Source organism: Globicephala melas, chromosome 9 (assembly GCF_963455315.2).
Source record: "Globicephala melas chromosome 9, mGloMel1.2, whole genome shotgun sequence".
Lineage (NCBI taxonomy): Eukaryota > Metazoa > Chordata > Mammalia > Artiodactyla > Delphinidae > Globicephala > Globicephala melas.
Window position 1 is genome coordinate 3,359,207 of NC_083322.1, and position 20,950 is coordinate 3,380,156.

The window sequence follows — 20,950 nt, forward strand, 5'->3', positions numbered from 1 at the left end:
TGAGCCCAAGGGAAAAGAAACCCTGACCTGCTCACTGGAACTGTGTGCTTCACAGACACGTACAGACACTCCACTCTACATACATGTACGTTCAAACACTCACATTCCAAACTCAATGCTCTTGTATGTAGTAACAACTCAAGAACTCTTCTGGCAAGTCTCAGAGACCTAGACCTCAGAAGATATTTCAGCTTGTAAGTCCAGACAGAACCTTAAAAGACTAGTCTGCTACTGCATGAGTGACAGTATCGCATAGCTGTAACCTGAACTCTCTCTGATTCTAGAGGTTACAGATCCTATCTAAACCTAGTTAGAAACAGTTACTAGAAGCTTTCTATGTCTAACTTGTCTTCTGAGGTTTGTTCCAATTTCCCCTTACTTTTGAGTGGGAATGAAAAGCCATCTAAGGTCTGACTTGAGGTAGAGAATTAACAAAATGAAGTCACTTTTCGGTAACTCTGCTTTGCAAGCGTAGAAGTCCAGAACTCTTGTCTTTACTTTGGAAAAACTCCTATAATTCTTTTTGGCATGTTATGAGACAAGCTCGTAACTGAATAGCTCAGCAACGGGAGGGTTGCTGAGCACAAGTATCTTCTGCATATGATGCTGCATAGCTAAGTCATCTGCTAAGTTGTCTGCATGATTTCTCTGGAGATGGCCAGATTGTGGGGCATGATTGCAGGATAGAAGTAAAGCGTCTGAAATCAGAAGAGAAGACTGCTGAACACAGAAGAGAAGACTGTGACCCAGGAGACAGTCCCTGCTGGGACTGCAGGGTGTTGGGTCTGAAGCAGCAGATGTGAGGTTGGCCCTTAGGTTGGAAATCCGGACCTTTATAAAAGCCCCAAACCTGCTGAGCATTAAAAAAAAAAATCCAGATGCCATATCTGGACAAAACTCTAATTCAAAAAGATACATGCGCCCCTATGTTCATAGCAGCACTATTCACAATAGCCAAGACATAGAAACAACCTACATGTCCATCGACAGATGAATGGATAAAGATGTGGTATACATACACAATAGAATATTAGCCATAAAAAAGAATGAAAAATGCCATTTGCAGCAACGTGGATGGACCTAGAGATTATCATACGAAGTGAAGTCAGACAGAGAAAGACAAATACCATATGATATCACTTATATGTGGAATCTAAAATATGACACAAATGAACTTATCTACGAAACAGAAATGGACTCACGGACATAGAGAACAGACTTGTGGTTGCCAAGGGCGGGGGCACAGGGGTGGGATGGATTGGGAGTTTAGGATTAGCAGATGCAAACTATTACATATAGAATGGATAAACAACAAGATCCTACTGTACAGCACAGGGAACTATATTCAATATCCTGGGATAAACTATAATGGAAAATAATATAAAAAAGAATGTACATATGTGTATAACTGAGTCACTTTGCTGTGTAACAGAAACTAACATAATATTGTAAATCAGCTATACTTAAAAAAAAAATCCAGCTGTCAACATGTCTATTCCTATAAACTCCCCCTATTTCTGCTCCAATAAGATATAAGAAGAGACAAGAAAAAAGGTGAATTCCATATCAACCGCCTGTAAGCCACCAGATATTAGAAGGGCCTACCCCGGCACTCAGAGCGCCTCCTTCTGGAAGATGCCCAGCTTTGCAAGGACAGCACAGGACGCTGGCCATTTGGTTTGCCCAGGAGGCCCCCGAAACACTTAAACTGGGAACAGGAGATTCGCGCTAACTTTGCAGGCAACTCTGATTCATGTGCCCAGCCCCTGCCGTGGGCATCTGGGCAGGGAAGTGAGGATGAGTTCATAGTTCTGTGATGGAAGCGGCAGCAGCAAAGCAAGGCCACTGGGTTTGGGGAAGGCCTCTAAGCAAGCGGAAAAAAGGAGGCACTGAAAATTCTCCGAGGCAGGGATGCCAAGGGGCCTTCAGAAGACGGAGGGGCAACAGTCACCTCTAAGCTGCTCCATCTTCTGGGGTGTGAAAGTGTTCTCTTCCCTGACCCCCAACCCTGCCTAAAAGGCTGCCATTAAGCAGTTTTGTGTCCTTCAGTTTGGGAGCTCAGAGGAGTGAGTGTCCCTGCAGGGGACAAAGTGGAGATGAGAGAGGCTCATTGGCACGGGAGCCACAGCAGAGCACAGGACGGGCAGTGAGGTGGGGGTCAGTCTGAGAAGAAGCCAGAAAACATAAAAAAGTATTGAAAAGGCCACCAGACAAATGAACTTACCTGCAAAACAGAAGTAGAGGCACAGATGTAGAAAACAAGCTTATGGTCACCAGGGGGTAAAGGAGGGAAGGGACGAATTGGGAGACTGGGATTAACACATACACACCACTATATGTAAAACAGATAACTAGTAAGGACCTACTGTACAGCACAGGGAACTCTACTCAATCCTCTGTAATGACCTACATGGGAAAAGAATCTAAACAAGAGTGTGTATATGTATACGTGTAACTGACTCACTTTGCTGTACACCTGAAACTAACACAACATCGTAAATCAACTATACTCCAATAAAAATTTTAAAAATAAAAAAATAATAAAAGAAAAGAAAAGGCCACCACTTTCTGTAGGACCTGTGTTCAAACAGCGCAGGTAAAGGACTTCGCACAGTTTCTGGCACATTTTGCATATAATCGATAAATGGCAAGGACAAAAATTATGAGGGGTGAACACGTCTAGTATCAGGAGCTGTCTCTACCACATCCATTAGTCTCCCTACTAAAGCAGGAAAATGGAATTGGGTACATCTTTATCATTACACACGTATGTGTGATTTCTTACAATGCCAAGAGTCACCACAAATAAAGAACCTGGTTGTCCTTCAGTCAACCAGAAATTCATTTACCCAGAGTCCTTGTCCATGAATACTCGATCTGCCCGACCCCTGAGTCATTCATTCAGTCAAGTAATATTTACAGAAACTTTATCACATGCCAGACACTCTGCCCTATGAGGGAAATAGGACAGTCACAACAACATGCTTACGGCCTTAAGAAGCTTGCTTCAAGGGCAAGGCAGAGATGTAAACAAACACCTGAACACAAAATTAGATATGCCATGGGCACAGGGTTGATGGGTCATCAGGGATTACACTCATTTATGGAAGAGATCAAGTGATTCATTTTTTATTAATTAAGAAGGTGATCAATGTTTGAAAAGGTGTCAATGATAATTAATTAGCCTCTAGTAGGCTGATGTGGTTAAGGACTTGGTGGGATAATTTAATTGAAACAATAAATGAAAATGTCAGTGTTTGTGTGAGGGTACTGCATTCAAGGATGCAGAGGCTCTAATTAACAGAACTTCCCGATTTGCTTTTAAAAGAGCATTCTAGACACAAAGGAATCTCACCCCTGGGCTCAACAGCTGCAGAAAAATTAGGACTTAGGTAACTTCACAGGCTCCCTTAATCTGGATGAAAGTAAAATAAAACAAAACTTGTGAGTCCTGGGCTGTGCACTGCGGGGGTGAAAGTACCCTTGACATGCCACTGTTGGGAGGACAACCTGCCCTGCACTCTGATCTAGTCTTGAAGGCGGATCTCCTGCAGTGACATGTGGTACCTCAGGGCACACCCTGAGTGATGTGGGGCGGGATGCTCAGGAAAAGCCCTGACCAGCCTTGAAGCCCTGGAACAGCCATAGAACATTCTGAAAACTGTCTCTCCACCTCACTGAGGATGAAACACAACATGTCAATCTCACTTGAGATCTCTTTTCTCAAGAAAAAAAATATATGGGTGCATGTGTGAGTGTGAGTGTGTGTGTGTGTTTTCCTAGATCCAAAAAAAAAAAAAAAAGCCTGTCCCTTTGGAATGCAAACAAACAAAGTTGAAATGGGATATCACTCTTCGCTCCTGCCAAGGGTCTGCATTCAATTCAACAAAGACAGAGGTTGTATCTAAATTCCCACAGAAGCGGCACTTGCCAGCTGTAAGGTGATGAAAAGATTCAGAACACGCCTCTCTTTGCTGGGAGAGTGTTGGCCGAGCTCAGCCTGCAGAGGTGCAACTCCTCAAACCAGGAATTACTACAAGCAGCAGGGCCTGGCCCCTCAGACAGAGGACCAAAAACGGTGAGTGTGATGTTCACATAGTGTCCATGCCCCTCGGAAAGGGAAGAACCAGGCTGGCCCCGCCTCTGCCCCAGATGCTCCTTTAGCTGCTGGTGAAGCAGGTCCAGCCTTGCAGAGTGGGCTGTGTCCCCAAGGCTGGGGACCCTAAGACGATGCTCCAGGTGATGCTCTGATGGAAGTTTGACAGAGTTCTAGCACAGCCTGGAGGAGCGAGCAACTACTTCTCCTTGGGAAAAGCCAGAGAGAATTTATTTTGGATCAAGCCATAAAGAGTGAATGAGAGCTTCTGAAGCACAGAATTGTTGAATAAAAGCACTCTCTCTCTCTCTCTCTCTCTCTCTCTCTCACACACACACACACACACACACACACAGGGAGAACAGACAAAGGCACTAAGTTACTGAACGTAGCTACTGTTCTCATTTGTTACACTGCTATTATTGCTTCTACTGCCCCGGGCACTAAATGCTACCCTCTTTTGATTGTTTCCTGCCGGTAACTCCAATAGAAAACCTCGCAGGACAGTTAGCAGATAATCGTTTTAACTCAGACACTGGAAATACGGGAGATGCACGAGGAAGAAGGCAGAAGGACGCAGAGAGGCAGCTGGGGAACCGTCTTGGTCGGCGGATACAGGAGCTGTGGTGGGGGTGGGCTTTACTGCACTAAGACAGTCCGAGGCGTAACTGGCCTCACACCAGACGACTGGGTTTTCTCCTCCCGAGGAAAGGGGGAAACCTCGAAAACTACAACAAAAGCGAGAGAAAGTATTCAATAAATGGCTGCTTGACCCAAACATGTACTCTGTACATGTACATTTCATCTGTTTCTCAGGGGCTTTAATAAGACACGGTGATGCTCTTCGATGTGCATTTTATGTAATGACTTAAAATGATTACTATTATTATCTCCTTCCACACACCGAGCCACGTAAGAACATTTTCACCCTTTGAAACCTGTCCTTTCTGGGCATTCCTTTTCAGTGACTGCTGGCCGATTGGTACAGGCGGTGCCGAATAACCCCCAGGGAACTTTTTGACTCTCTGCAATTCTAAGACTTAATGGTTTTCATTGAAAAAATGTGGCCTTCGAAAACAGCAGAAATACCCAAACCATTTTAAACTCGAATTCCACCTCCATCTAACCCCCTGAGCTTTAGGAAAAAAAAAAAAACCCTATCTGGTTTTTCAGAATAACAACAGAGAAGAAGAGAAAGCAAATGTGGAAATCAAGCTGCTTTGAGCCCTGTGCACTATCTCCAATTTTATCTTCTGAAACATATACTTTTCCAGGATCAACCAGCACCTGTTATTTTCCTACATTCAAAGGAAGCAATTTTCTCCAATTTTACAGTCTCTCCCACAGAGCGTCCGAGAGACAGAGAGGGCTCTTTGCTCACAAGTGCCTGGATTAATGGAAGTAAGAATCAGCAGACAGAGTGGAGAGATTCAGGAGCCAGAGGCCACCGCGGGCTTTCACCACGTTCCACTGAAGCTGAGGAGAGAGCAGGCTGGGAGGCCAGGCCTGGCCTGGAGCTTGCAGACAAGCTAATCCAGCCCCGGGCCTGCCTGCATCCTGAAGACACTGGGCAGGGGAAAGCGGGTCCCGGAAGGGGGCAGGTGGCCTCGCCTTGCCCAGAGCACAGGGCATGGGGCTCATCAACCCGTTGCCAAATTTCAGTCCAGGCTGACTTCCCAGCAGAGAACCTGCAAAAGCAAAAACTCTTCTCGAGAACGTGTGTTGCCCAGGACTCTCCCCAGGTGCTACGGCATCAGACCACCTGTGCAGAGTGACTGATGTCACAGATACAGAGGAGACCATTTTTCTGTTGTTGGCAAGTGTGATGAAGGGAAAGCAAAAAGCCGTCTATATACAAATATCACGCCGTCTTTCTGGAACTCGCCTTTCCCCATTATAGTCTGAAACAGGGTTAGTAAGAGGGTAGTTGCCATATAAACTAGTCTGATTAGGGGAAACAAAACCCAAACATGGGTTAGGCTGTACAAGAGACTTGCAGAAAACGTGCTCCTGGCGCAGGTAGGGGTTTGCAGCCGCCGAGGGGCCACTTCTCATTGCCGTGTCCTCCGCCTGCCATCACAAAGTCAGCCGAGCACTAGCTCTCCTGCCTCGCCCTCTCCCAGGTCTTCTCTGAGGCCACCTCCTCAGCCCACTGCCCCTCCCCCAAGTGTAAGCAGCTCCTCAGCGATGCACGCTTTCCACTGGCCAGTGTCACGCCCAGTTCTCAATACTTAAAGAACGTTCCACTGGGTGACCTTTCATCGACCTCTGTTCTGAACTCTGTATCTGATCACAGAAGCTGACTCACATCCCTGGAGTCGTGGTCCTGGTTCACCAGGCTACCATCTCCGCGGCATCCTTGCTGCACGTCTTCCCGTCCCCTCCCTTTCTACGCGGCCAGCACATCCTGTTCATTTACCGCTGTTCATGGTGCCTTTTCACATCTGTCACTTTGTTTCCACTCACAGCCAAAACTTTCAGTCTCTAAAGACTGACCAAATTAAGGCACACTTATGTACTGAGAGCCTCTGAAGACATTAAAATGATCAAGGAAATATGTTTATGATATGTGTTATAAACTTTTCCCCATGTAATAAATATAGTTAGCATTGTCCCACATATTATGTTATCTAAAAGGATAAATATGAAAATGTAATGGTGGTGATTTCTAGTTGATGGAATTACAGGGGATTTATTTTCATCCTTTAAAATAGATTTCATCTCTTTTCTAATTTACTATAGTAAATACGTAATTCAGATATAATAAAAATATTTGATACGACAGTTACGCCTAAGCTCTCACTGTGCCATTCCACTATTCTAAAACCTTCAGTTCTCACTCAACTCCTGTTTCTCTAAATTCTATCCCTTTCTCACTGGCTACCCTCCTCTCCCAAGAACCTGCCTAACCTGGTCCCACTTTCCCCTCTGGGCTCATCGATGGTTCTTCTCTCTAGCTGGACATTGTTCACAGATAGTCCACGTGGGCTCCTGCCCCAGGGCCTCTGTGGCTGCTGTTCCAGGTGGCCTGGAACACCCTCCCCCAGAGAGCTTATCTGCAAGATTCTCACATTCAGGCCTCTGCTTAAATCAACTTCATCAGAATGGATTTTCAACCATTCTGTGTAAAATAGCATGTCCATAAGTTTCCTTATCTTTAAAAGTGGATTTTTTTTCTTTTTTCCTGCGGGCGGGAGAGTGGCACGCCACGTGGCTTGTGGGATCTTAGTTCCCCGACCAGGGATTGAACCCGGACCTTTGGCAGTGAAAGCGTGGAGTCCTAACCACTGGACTGCCAGGGAAGCCTCCAAAACTAGGTTAAGTAGCAAATGAGAAAATGTTCAAGAAGCGCCAGCAGATGGCCACAGACGGGGTGCTTTGCTAGGTGCTGCGAACACATGGTAATTAAACAGAGGCAAATCCTATTCTTGTGGCGTTTACATGGAAGGAAAGACAGGCGTTGAGTAAATAATTATATTTAATGTGTGTAATAAAAGGTAAAGTCCAGGGGCTTCCCCGGTGGCGCAGTGGTTGAGAGTCCGCCTGCCGATGCAGGGGACACGGGTTCGTGCCCCGGTCTGGGAAGATCCCACATGCCGTGGAGTGGCTGGGCCCGTGAGCCATGGCCGCTGAGCCTGTGCGTCCGGAGCCTGTGCTCCGCAACGGGAGAGGCCACAGCAGTGAGAGGCCCACGTACCGCAAAAAAAAAAAAAAAAAAAAAAAAAAAGGTAAAGTCCAGGATGCATCAGAGCCTGAATCTAGAAGAGCTAGGCAGCAGAGAAAAGCCGGCGGCGGGAGTGAGAATTAGGGAGAGATCAAAGGAAAATGATAAACTGTAGGGGTGGTGCTGAGGAGGGATGAGAGTAGAATAGAGAAGAGGGGTGTTCTGGGCAGAAAGAACATCCTGTGAGAACCACCCTGAGGGAAAAGAAGACGGACTTCAGAAGCCATCAAAGAAGTTCAAGTCGGTCCAGAGCAAAAGAAAACTGGGGACACATGAGGGACAAGGCAGGAAAAGTAAGGGGACTGATCTCAGAGAGTCTGAGAAACAGAGGGTGCCCAGGGCTGGGGCTGCACGCCTCTCCTGAGAGCAGTGGAAAGCCAGGGAAAGTTCTGTGACAGGAGATCGGGGGCGGGGAGATGAGTCCTGGACCCGTGAACTCGAAGTGTCCACAAGACATCCTGGTGGACATGTAAATCAGTCAGTGAGACACACACACACAACACACTCAGAACAGGGTTTGAGCTAGAGCTGCAGAACTGAAACTCAGTGGCATATAGATAGTAACTAGAGTCATGGGACTGAATGAGTGTACAGAGGCTTGAGGATTTCAGACATCTAAAGGTGGAAACATAAAAACTCCACCCATGTGAGTGACCCCTTCTGCTTGTACCAGAGCCATTACCTGAGGGTCCACTGAGGAGCATGGCTCCTGGTCCTGTCTGCTGCCATGCCTGTCTCCAGTCCTGTATCCTTTAGATGAACCAGCTGACAAATATGCCAATGGCAGTCAGGAGTGCCTGACTGAATCTAAGATGGGCTCTGAGTATTCTGAAGGCGGAGCTGGCAGAAGTTCTTGGTGGATTAGATATGAAGTACAAGGAAAAGAGCAAAGTAAACGATGACTTCAAGTCTTTCAGCCTGTTCTGCCAGAAGAACAAATTTCTCATCAGCTGAGCTGGAAGAGGCTGTGCATAGAGCAGGTGGGTTTGGTTTTTTGTTTGGTTTTTTTTTGGGTGGGGAGGTAGGTCAAGAACTCAGATTTGGCGAGACTAAAGTTAGGGTTGTAATGTCTATGAGACATCTGAGAACTTCAGGAGAGAGGTCTGGTCTGGAGAATAAGTTAGGAGTCATTGGTAGGTGAATATTTTAAGCCATGAGACTAGATGAAAGCACAGAGGGAATGAGTATAGATACCAAAAGGGGAGGATGAAGACTGAGTCCCAGGGCCACCAACATCAAAAGTCAGAGAGAAGAGCGAGAACCAGCACAGGAGTCTGAGAAGGAGCTGCCTATGAGGCAGAGATAAAACCAAGAGAAGGTGATGACCTACAGGTCAAGTGAGAAAGCTGGTGCAGGTAGAGGCAGTAATCGTGTCAAATGCTGCTGATGATCAGATTAAGATGAGGTCTGAGACGTGACCATGGAATTGAGCAACCTGGAGGTTACTGGTGACCTTGACAAGAGGAGAGTCAGGGAGCGCTGGGGGTGAAAGCCTAACTAGAGTGGGCTTGGCAAGAACTGGAGAAGAGTAATCTGAGATGTCACAGAGAGACAACTGTTTCAGGCTGCAGAGGAGAACAAGAAATTGGGCAGTGCTCGGTGGGGAGGGTGGAGTCACGCTAAGCTTTGTGTGTGTGTTTCGGTGAGGCAAATAAGAGCGTTATCTGCCTGACGATGGGAATAATCTGACACAGAGATTAAAAAAATGAACATTTAGAGAAGAAAGGAGACATTTGCTACAATTATTCCTCAAGTAAGTGAAGCAAGTTCATCTCTGATTTTTGTAGATGGAGCACAGACAGGTCCTGTGGTTACAGGCTGGGGGAGGGGCAGAGCTCATGGCAGGTGCAGATGGTGGTGGGTAAGGAGATGTGATGGTGAGAGTATTAAGCTTTCTTCTAGTAGTTTTAAATGAGAATCAGGATGGGAAGAAGGGTGCAGAAAATTGAGAGAGGAGAAGGTTTGAAATGATCCATCATCTAGGAGTTGCAAAGAGGGAACAAGACAGCCCAGGAAGACTGGTTCATGGACATAAATGGACTTACGTGTCTGGAGTAACCAGAAGACCTCATCACAGTGGCTACCTCATATCCCAGCACAGCACATTAAAGGATCCAAAAGGTTGAGAAGTCCAATGTGGTCGCTTATAAAAGGCAGAAGAATTTACTCAACTAAGCAAATATGCGGCGAGACTACACCCTGGGCAATTTCAGGAAGTGTATGCCTCTTCCTTTGTAGGAGGGAGTTCAGAGTGAGCTCTGAGTGAGTTCAGATGTTGTCAGTTCCACTGCTCTACACACCTCATCTGACTTGACCCAGGGGTTGCAACAAATATGTGAGGGAAGTCTACAAGAGCTTTCGGACATCAGAGAATTTGAAGACTGTTGCACCAATCATTTTCAGAAAAGGTAGATCAAAAAATCGTCTCTAGTATAAAAATGGGTGAGGAGAAATTTAACTCCAATCCAATCCATTTTCTCCTGATAAATAAAGCATCTAACTAGACTATTAACTCCAATATTAAACCCAAGAAACATTTGTTAACTTTAGTGGTTAATGTGCACTAAAAGAGCCAAGTCTCTTTCTCTGTGGGGAATTACCCCATTTTTCTTGATCACTTGGGTATTTTGTTAGTTCAACATAGGCACCATGAGAGTAAGGGATACTAGAATAGAAAATTTAAGGAATGGCAACAATTCTGAAATACAACCTACAGCCTTGCTTAAAACACACAATGTAACCAGTGAGGTTGTGAGAGAAATTGGCTGGAGACAGGGGGCTTCGATTCTATACAATGTAGCCGTTTACAGAAACCAGAGAGACCTAGGTTCAAGTCTGAATTTTGCTACTTATTAACGGTGTGATGTTGATCAAGTCATTTAAACACCCTTGGCTCAGTTTCCTCATCCATAAAATGTGAATAATGGTAGTTGTGAGAATTAAATGATTTAATGTGTGCAAAGCACTTAGTAGAGAGCTTAAGATGTGGGAAACCCTCAGTAGTTGATGGTGATGGTGATGGCGATGGTGATGATGATGGTGATGATGATGGTGGTGATGGTGATGATGATAATGACGTGATGATGATGATGGTGATGGTGGTGGTGGTGATAGTGATGATGATGTGATGATGGTGACTGTGATGATGATGATGGTGGTGGTGGTGGTGATGATAATGTGATGATGGTGGTGATGATGGTGATGATGATGGTGGTGGTGGTGTTAGTGACAGTAAGGAAGAAGAAGGGGAGGAGGCACAGACAGAGGAGAAAGGAGGAAGAAGAGGAGAAGAATGAGGTTGCCATAGTGATGATGGTGGTAGATGGTGGTGGTGGTGGTGTGTGGTGACTCCAAGTCTACCACAGGGAAACTGTTCCAGAGGCAAAAAAAATGCTTGCATTTTGGGGGTCCATGGGCAATTTGCCTGCTACATTGTAGACACTCAATAATCACTAATTGAATGAACTAATGTTCTGATAATTTCTGAAGCTCATCTCAGCTCCACAGCATTTGCTAATCCTGTGAATGTAGTCTTTCTGTGGATCTTCACATTTACACTTGTAATGTAAAAAGTGAATGAATTCTTTGTGGTATTTGTAAAATCCATTATGAAGGCACAGTTAATCACCACAGTTATTTCATCCACTTTAAGCGGTTACATCTTCAGGGAGCAGGAGGCAAGGGACTGATCAGGAAGAGCAATAAGTGAAAGAAAAGTTGGAGGGGGGCAGCTAAAAGGGCAGGGGAAACAGTAATGGTCCCTCACACTCTTGACAGTGCCTGGTCTCTGGGGAGACCTGACCACCTGGCTAATTTGCAATAAAACTTCACACTGTGCTTACATTTACAAAGGAAGAATCCACTTAAGAAAGCTCCTGGACCCCAAAGTCATGTGTATTTGAAACGCAGGTGGTCTTATGAATAGACTTAACCTGCTGAAACAGAGAGGCTGGGCATTTTCTGCTGGGCACAAGGCCACTTCTCAACTGCTTGTATTAACGCCCAGCTTTGTGGCTATAACAAAATCTTGGCTGGCTTCCTCCGGCCAGAAAGCCAGCACATCTCAGAGCCAGCTCTGTGCATCTGCAGCACGGATTAGCTCATGAGATACAAAAACACCTTTCAACAGTAACCGACACGGGTTCCTGCAGAAACTTTGGTGCCCCTGGGCCTCCAGATCTCTGCTTTTACACTTTTTACATTTTTTGCACAGGGAAAGCTGGTTTAGGCCAAGTCTGAGACCATGGGCACCCAAATATAAAGATCTCCCTATATTATTTTAGCACCTCATGGAGTCTTTGCAGGGCCCCCTCTGACCTGCTCTGAACCCTATACCTTTGAGACCAAGTTTATGCACCCTCGTTGAAACCCCTTCTCAGGAGGATGAGGGCATCACACGCTTCCTGCACCTCGCTCCCGGCTGCCTTTGCTCCTCCCCGTTTTGTGCCCAGAATGACTCTGTGCTCCTTAAGAAGAGAGCGATCACCTTTTATCCCCAAGGTCAGGCCCAGCGCACGATCCATGCTTACCTCCTTCCTCCGCAATATGGGTAAATGCAAACAGGAAGCAGAGGCTGAGTCCCCCTCAACACCAAAGGTGAAATTACCTCCTCAGTCAAATGACGAAGACCTTGGCTCAATACATGCTTTGGATCTCCATGTGCCCCCCACTGGCATTCACAATACACTGCTCTCATTTCTCCCCAATTCCATCTTATAAAATACATTCCCTCTGAGATTCAGCTACTTCTTTAATTTTTAAATAAGTGAATCTAAGGATCAGAAATTAATACCTAAGCCATAGTGGAGGACAAAGGAGAAGCTACTGTCCTAGTAGGAGACTAAAGGCAAAAAGTCAATGCTGGTTGATTTTCAAGAGTTTGTGAAGCATAAGAAGCATTTCAGAGGAGTCTGACGGCAAGAAAACGTAATCACACGGTGTCACTCAACAAAACAGTAGAGGAAAGAGCACAAAAGGGGAAGTGAGGAGACAGGCTTCCAGCCACAGCTGTGTCACTAACTAGCTCTGTGACCTCAGAAAATTCACTTAACCTCTCTGGGCCTCATTTACTATAGAAGGCAGGATGTGAACTAGATCTCTAGCATTCCACTACAAAGGTTCTTTGACCTGAGTATTAATTTTCAAGTGCATCCCACTGAGGCTAAGACTAAATGCAAACAATATCCATGGAGATAGCAGCAGAGGTTCTAGGACCAGACTACACGAGAGGGATGCAGCAAAGCCTGCAGAAGATGGGGAGCAGTCATTTACATCTTTCCTCCCAAGACTGCACCCTGAAAATTGTTTCAGACCCAACTACAGGAAATGGACTGTTTTGAACCAAAACATGCCTTATAAACATACTGCCTTTTTCCACCAGTTCTATTTTGCTTTATTGTTTATAAAAATCAGCCCAAAGAAGATTTCATCCAGATTAAAGTTCAAGAGGAAAATTAATTTATCTGCATCGATGCACGACGCTCCGCTGTTTCCTTCATTAGACAGCATTCTAGAAGAAACCTTTTAGTTCCTTTTGGCCCTTGTATCTAGTTGGAGTGAAAGCAAGAGGAGTACAAAAGGGAATAAAGAACATGGAGAAAGGAGGAAGGTTCAGCTGTGTCTCTCCCCGTCTTGTTGCTTAGCAACACCTCACATCTCCGTCTGAGAAATTATGATTCAGGGAGGCGACACGGAGGACCCATTTCCCATGAGGAAGCAGCCTGATTTTACCAGATGCGCATTTTCTTAGACTGATAATAAGATGGTGCTCACAGCAAGAGCTCTGAGGATCCACTTCTACAGCCAGAGAGAGAAGGTGAAAGGCAAACTACGACACCCAAACTCTCAAAAAGTGGCAGGGAGTGGGAAAGTGCTTTCTCACATGCACTCAGGACTCACCACTTATCCACTTAGCCTCGGGATCATGAATTTTGAAATCTTCACTGAAGAGATCTTCCACAGTCACCTTCTTCTTTTGAGACAGACTGTTATCTTCCGCTAGAAAAGAACGAGGCAAATGGTCAAAATTTTTGTTTTTTGGTAAAAAGAGAAAAGAGGAGTATAAAATATTCTGATTGCCATTCAGAAATAATATATATGGTAAGACATAATTTCTATAAGTAAGTGCTGAACAAACGAATGCTTTCTGTTTTTAGCTAAGCTATCAAAAACTATGGTAAGGGGGCTTCCCTGGTGGCACAGTGGTTGAGAGTTCGCCTGCCGATGCAGGGGACACGGGTTCGTGCCCCGGTCTGGGAGGATCCCACATGTCGCGGAGCGGCTGGGCCCGTGAGCCATGGCTGCTGGGCCTGCGTGTCCGGAGCCTGTGCTCCGCAACGCGAGAGGCCGCAGCAGTGAGAGGCCCACGTACAGCAAAAAAAAAAAAAAAAAAACTATGGTAAGGGGAATCACGGTTCAGTAAAATGGCATCATTATGCCCCCTCTGCCTGCAAAACATGAATGATCGTATTTCTTACATATGAAGGTAAACAGTTGTTTCAAAGCTGACTGATGAGCAATAAGGTGGGAATAGTCAAGAAAGCAAAGGATCTCAACTTGTTATGTAACCAGTCATTCATTAAGCACTTATAACGCCAACTGCAGATAACACGTTGGATGCTGAAAATTCAAAGACAACTAACACATTCCTTAGGTATTTATTCTCCATGTGCCTCACTTGTCCCTGGCTGCCTTTAGGTTGGGGATTAGTTCTTCAGATAGAATCACGCCCCAAATTCTGTGTGCAAACTAGCAGATTTTGCCCTCCCTTACCTGGATCACCATGCTTGGGAGTAAGCACCTGGGATAAGACTTGAACATCCATCCCAAGAGGCAATGTTTAGCTAAGGGCCCCAGCGGGAGACTTTAGGAACCTGGCAGCTTTTATCCTGTTTCCTGAGGTTGAAGTGTCTGGGGTTTTAGATCTGCCTCAGAAGACGTTCTCTCCAGTGGCACCAAAATCCATTCATCTACTTTGAAAAGACAAAGGGCTGTCTGGGCATCTGACCTGTGAGACTAAGCAGATTAAACCCACAGAACAGGACACCAAACCACCTTCATTTCCTTTATAATAAGAAGAAACTCTTTATCTTAACCACCTCTGATGTACATCATTTACTAGAATGTTTATTTATGATCCCGCCCTCTTAAACAGAAGACGCCAGCTGTGGTGCTCTTCCTGAGATTCAGGTCCTCCTTTCTCCCGTTTTGTGTTGGGCTGCTGTGAGGGGGATGCTCAGTGCTAATCAAGGTGTGGAGGTCTGTGTGCCTCCTACGTGAGGTGGCTTCAGATCAGTATGCTTTTACATTTGGATGTTTGGTTGTTACGTCTGTTTCTCTCCTCAATTTCTGGCTGTTGAGCCACCTTCATTTCTTGGGCTGTCACAATGCTTGCCCTCAACAGTACCCTTTGCCTCTTTCAACCTTCTGTTTCAAAATCTGTGGCAGGTTGGGAAAACAAAAAGAATTTTTGTTATACTACATAATCAAGTAAGAATATAGACTCTCTGAATGAAATCTCCAAAGCTTCCTCTAGGGTTCTAGCATGTAGATTTTGTTACATCTCCTATGGTTTCTTTCTTTTGGCCTCCTTGGATGTGACAGATTACTGAAATTCTCAGAAACGTTGCACACTGACTGATTTCTTGCATATCAAATAGGATTAATGTGTGTAAAAGTCTTTCGAAATTTACAGAATGATAAGGTTCAAGGTGGCCTTCTTGTTAGACCTGATTATATGTGGAGCTCTCCCAGGGGCTGATCAAAACATGTTAAAACCAAACCAAATTCTTTCCTCTAGGACCTTCCTATCTGCAACTGAAGCAGCCCCGAAAAAAGACACACTGCTTCAAACACAATGCATTTCAGTATGGAAGACAGACAATAAATGAAAATTTTAAAGATTACTAGACAACAGTCTAATAAAAGTTATACCGTGATCTAGTAATTAAGAAGTATACTTGCAACTAGTCGGTAAGTAAGTGCACAGTACAGTGATTACAGACAACAATACTATATTATAAACATCGAACTTGTTAAGAGACTAGATCTTAATTATTCCTACCAAAAAAAAAAGATAATTATGTGACCTTATAGAGGGTGTTAGCTAACCCTACAAAGGCAATCATATTGCAATATATAAATGTATCAAATCAACATGTTGTACACCTTAAACTTACACAATGTTATATGTCAAATATATTTCAATTAAAATACAATAAATAAAATTTAAAAAGAACAAAGAATAAAAATTTCAGAGACACTCAGCTATATGGTCAGAAAATAATCATATTAAAACTTAAATTGTATCTAAGTAAACACCATTATTCAGGGATGATTCTAGCTCCACATTTTGGTTATCCACATGTCTAATAAGAAAAGAATGAAAGACTGTCATTTCAACAAACTTTGGGTAAACTATGAAAAGCCAATTTATTCACTTTATAAAAAATTTTCTTTTCACAAATGACTAGGAATTCATCCAAAAATATATATATATTTGGGTTTTCTTTGGCTGCCCCGCGTGGCACGCGGAACGCCCCCGACCAAGATTGAATCCGTGCCCCCTGCATTGGAAGCGTGCCCCTGCACCACCAGGGAAGTCCAAAAATGTGTTTTATTTTTAAAAAAACTATTACTTCCTCTGTTTTTAAAACATACTTTAAAATCTTACACGACTTAAATAGGGACAGCCTGTAATGGCGGCATTATGATATACACTAGACAAAGTGCTCCGCCCACGCCAGGACACTTGATTGTGTCAATATCAGCTCTGCCTCCTCAAAACCATCACCGCTGGCCTCTCTGGACCTTGACGGCTTGCTCACGTGGTCAAGTGCTATCTGAGTTACTGACTTACAGCCTGATGCATTCCAAAAACCCTTTGAGGTAGTGACAAGCACGAGTGACTGCCATGTTCAGGAGTCATGCTGAGCCCTGAAGAATCACAAATGAAAGACCTTATAAGCTGACCTTAAGAATCTCACAGAGCAATGGAACCAAGGCTGAAAGAATGACCACACTGTAGCAGTGACAGGGCTGAGGGCATCAGGACCTGGCGTGCTAATATTTAAGGAGACTGCAGAATAAAAAGTAGGGGGAATTCCAGAAAGAATTCTTTGAGAAAAGAACCCCCTAGCCAAGATAAAAGAGATAAAAGAAGAACATTCAAGCTAGGAGGATTGCAAGGTAACGAAGGCATTGGTGAATGCAGTATTTTCAGGAAATTGTGAGCATGTCGACATCGGCACAGTAGAAAGTGCGAGTTGAAAATGTCTCGAGATGAAGGCAGATTCTCTCATTATATCTGATACTCTGAAATTCCATTAGAAAGTGTCTGCTTGTGGATCTTCTTTAAACATCCTGCTTCCCAGTCAGTAGTATTTTCAGTCTAAGAACTACTTTCTCTGGATCAGGAATATTACCAGTAACTGTCTCAGTCAACATTACCGCTCCATCCTTCCAGACCCCACTGGACCTGCACAGGAGCTTTTAGGTCCAGCCTCCAAACTCCTAGCTTTTTCTTTCACGTCTTTGGCATTTTTATGTCTTTGGGAGCACTTGCATGATTTCTTCAGCTCCATCTTCCACTTTATGAATCAGCATGATTTCTTCAGCTCCGTCTTCCACTCTATCTACTTGCATGATTTCTTCAGCTCCATTTTCCACTTTATTTTTTCTCTAGTGTGTCTAACTGTTTCATTTCACTGCTGAGTTTTAAAATAATTATATTTTAATTTCTAATATTCCTAATTAGCTCTTTCTCAAGATCATCGACTCTTACAGTTGCAAGCTCTTTTATCACATCGATCATTAAAAAAAAAAAAAACCCTAAAGTGTCATTTTCTGTTTTCCCTAGCTGATTTATATTTCTTTGGAGTTAAGTTCTTATATGTGTTAAGCTGGTGTGCTGCTTTTAGGGGATGGTTTCTGTGGGTCCTTTGATCTTAGTTGTGAGGTTCTCTCCTGCAAGTGTCCTGGTGGTGTGGTCACAAGAATGTCCTGGGCAGTCAGAGGGTCCATCCGGGTAATGGCTCTCACCAGGCCTGTGTGGCCATTTGGGCTGGAGCCCTTTCAGAGATTCAAGAACCTCTGAACATAAATGCCATTTTAAGGCAGGGGCCACTTGTCCAGCCTCTGGCCTCCATAGACACCAGTATCCTATCCCCTCCTGTTGGGCCTGACTTTAGCCTCTGTTCCTTTAGGGCAGCAGGGATTTGGCCTTACTTGCTGCTGTAGGTTTTTACCCGGTCCTTCTTCTAAGAATACTTTTCTATTCTAGGTATAGGAAGAACTCCCTTTCTGGTTTTTGACTGCAGCTATGTTTTTACTATATATCTTCTCTCATTTCTAAACACTTGAAATGAAAAGGAAAAACTTCTATGTTCAACCTGTCACCTTTAAATGAAAATCAACATACACATGGAGATATAAGAAGTGGCCAGTGGCTCTTAGAGTTTGGACTTTATCCTGAAGAAAATTTGGGGATGATTGAAAAGTGAAGTTTCCTTCAGTCCTATAGTCAGATAACCACATGGCACTTGTAATTAACTTGGCATCTTGGTTAGCTCACTGGCATGCAAAGGTCTGTTATAATCTGTAGTGATGTAGTTGTTCTTTGTGTATGTAGGTCAGTATATAATGCAAGGCCCCTTTCCATTCCTGATGCTTGTTAAATAGTTATGTTGTTAAATAGTACAATTATTGGACAACATTCTGGAACCTCTTCTCCAGAGATTGTTAATATTAGAAACAAATCCTTTGACCCTAAAGCAGGTTAATCTGATGCATAATCCTCCCAGGTGTTTTCAATCACTGCTAGTGCGGGCGGGCGTTAGCTACTGACAAACCCAATGTGATAACAGAGAAAACCTACCCAGATTACTCAGAAGTCTCTTGTAAACTCTGCTTTTGTTAGAAATTGGAATAACTGACAACTCTAAAATGTTTTGCAGTCTTTGGAGGATTCTGAGAGTCATTACCTCTCGATCCTACAAGAAGGAGGACGAAGGAACACCATTTTATGGAAGGTAAACCTGAGCTCCTGAGAGGCTGAGTGGCTTCTCCAAAGATTCATGGTAAGGCAGTAAAGCTAACATTAACCACATTTGCAGAACTTAAATATTGACATTATTCACAGAATCTGGCTTGTTCACAACCTAATCCAGAACTGGGATGCTAATAAAATCACAAAATGCAGGTAATGTTAATGATGATCCTGATAAAACACTATGTTCTCCAGGTAAAAAAGTTTTCTGTAAATAAAGAAAAGGTTGGAAAAAAACATTTTAAGGCATACATTTCCTTAATTAGAAAAAACTTAGCCACCAAAGCAGATTAACAAGGAACTCATACTATCAATATAATGACTGGCACATAGCAAGTGGTCACCCTGCTACGAGTAGTTTGGCTGATGTCAAGTACTAAGTGCTTTCAAAACTCGAAGGGGACAAGGACAGTGTGGGTGCGTCAGAAGTAGCTCCACAGAGAGACAGACCCCAACCTGAGACTCAGAGTAAAACTACTCTTACATTTAGAATAAGTCACTGGGAAACTTGCGTGTTATTTCTATAGAAGTTGATAATATTTGTATGTTTCCATACAAACACCTACAGAAGAACATGTGGAAATCAATTTTTCATTTTTCAGTGTTTGCACTGTTAGTTCACAAGTTCCAGTGACAAAGCATTTGCTGAAAAGCAAATCACTGTAGCCTGTTCCACTGACGACTATCCTAACACAGAGAGCTGCGCAGTAAGAGGAAAAAGCTCAGTGAAAACACAGGAAACATTTCCCTGCACTCTGCCCGCATGTGAGCTGAATGAGTGCACTATGTCAGATATGGTTAGAGGCTGGGCCCAATACATCCAGTTAGATTTCTTTTTTCTTTCTTTCTTTCTTTCTTAAATAAAAGAAGTTCAGTCAATAATAATGTCTGCTATAGATACTACTCATATTTCCTTGGTAGGTAGATTCTTATCACAATGAAAGAATAAATTTAGTTACGCTTCACTACCAACAGCTTAGGAACAATGACATTTAAACCAGGTAACATGCCTACAAATCATGATATGAATTTGGGAATTTTTCACCTAATCCTGAGTTAACCTGTCCAGATCATTTACCACATGAATCCTTAGGTCAGGACTGAGAAGGAAACATCTCATACACAGACAGAAATCCTAAAGACAGTAGAAAGCAGCAGCCACTGAGTCAAGGGAGCACTCTCTCCCTTTACAAATAGTGAGATTTACTCCAAATTACAGCAAAATACAATTCTCTGGAGAAATCTCTCTGGAAAAGTCCACTCCCGAATGTAAGAAACTAAGTATCTATGGTTGGGTTAAGAACTGTATTAAAAAGAGAGTTGCCATATGATCCAGCAATCCCACTCCTGGACATACACCCAGATAAAACTCTAATTTGTAAAAACAGATGCACGTCAATGTTCATTGCTGCACTCCTTACAATAGCCGAGACATGGAAGCAACCTAAATGTCCACCGACAGATGAATGGATAAAGAAGATGTGGTACATATATACAGTGGAGTACTACTCAGCCATAAAAAGAAATGAAATAATACCATTTGCAGCAATATGGATGGGCCTAGAGATTATCATATTGAGTAAAGTAAGTCAGACAGAGAAAGAAAAATACCATACGATATCACTTATATGTGGAATCTAAAAGGAATGATACAAATACTTATTTACAAAACAGAAACAGACTCACAAACAGAGAGAACAGACTTGTGGTTGCCAAGGGGGAGGGGAGTGAGGGAGGGATGGATTGGGAGTTTTGGATTAGCAGATGCAAACTATTATATATAGAATGGATAAACAACAAGGTGCTACTGTATAGCACAGGGAACTATCGATATATTCAATATCCTGTGATAAACCATAATGGAAAAGAATATGAAAAAGAATGTATATATATGTAAATTGAGTCACTTTGCTGTACAGCAGAAATTAACACAACATTGTAACTCAACTAGGCATCAATAAAATTTTAAAAAATGAATTACATTAAACCACATTGTCAGGAGTGATGGTGGAGGAGCTACAAGAAAATCCACAGTCAAGGCTGCTTTTAGGAGGTACTTCTCTTTGACTCGTCCAAACAAAGTTGA

At 43.5% G+C, this 20,950-nt stretch overlaps 1 protein-coding gene across 5 annotated transcripts in view; it reads right to left on the reverse strand.

The window, feature by feature from the left end:
- The window catches only part of DPP6 (dipeptidyl peptidase like 6), a 1,029,560-nt gene that overhangs the window by 361,367 nt on the left and 647,243 nt on the right, over positions 1-20,950 (reverse strand). For all 5 annotated transcript variants that reach the window (XM_060305069.2, XM_060305068.1, XM_060305071.1 and 2 more), the window contains exon 3: positions 13,719-13,817. In XM_060305069.2, coding sequence (XP_060161052.1) covers positions 13,719-13,817 — 99 coding nt within the window. The remainder of the gene's footprint in view (positions 1-13,718; positions 13,818-20,950) is intronic.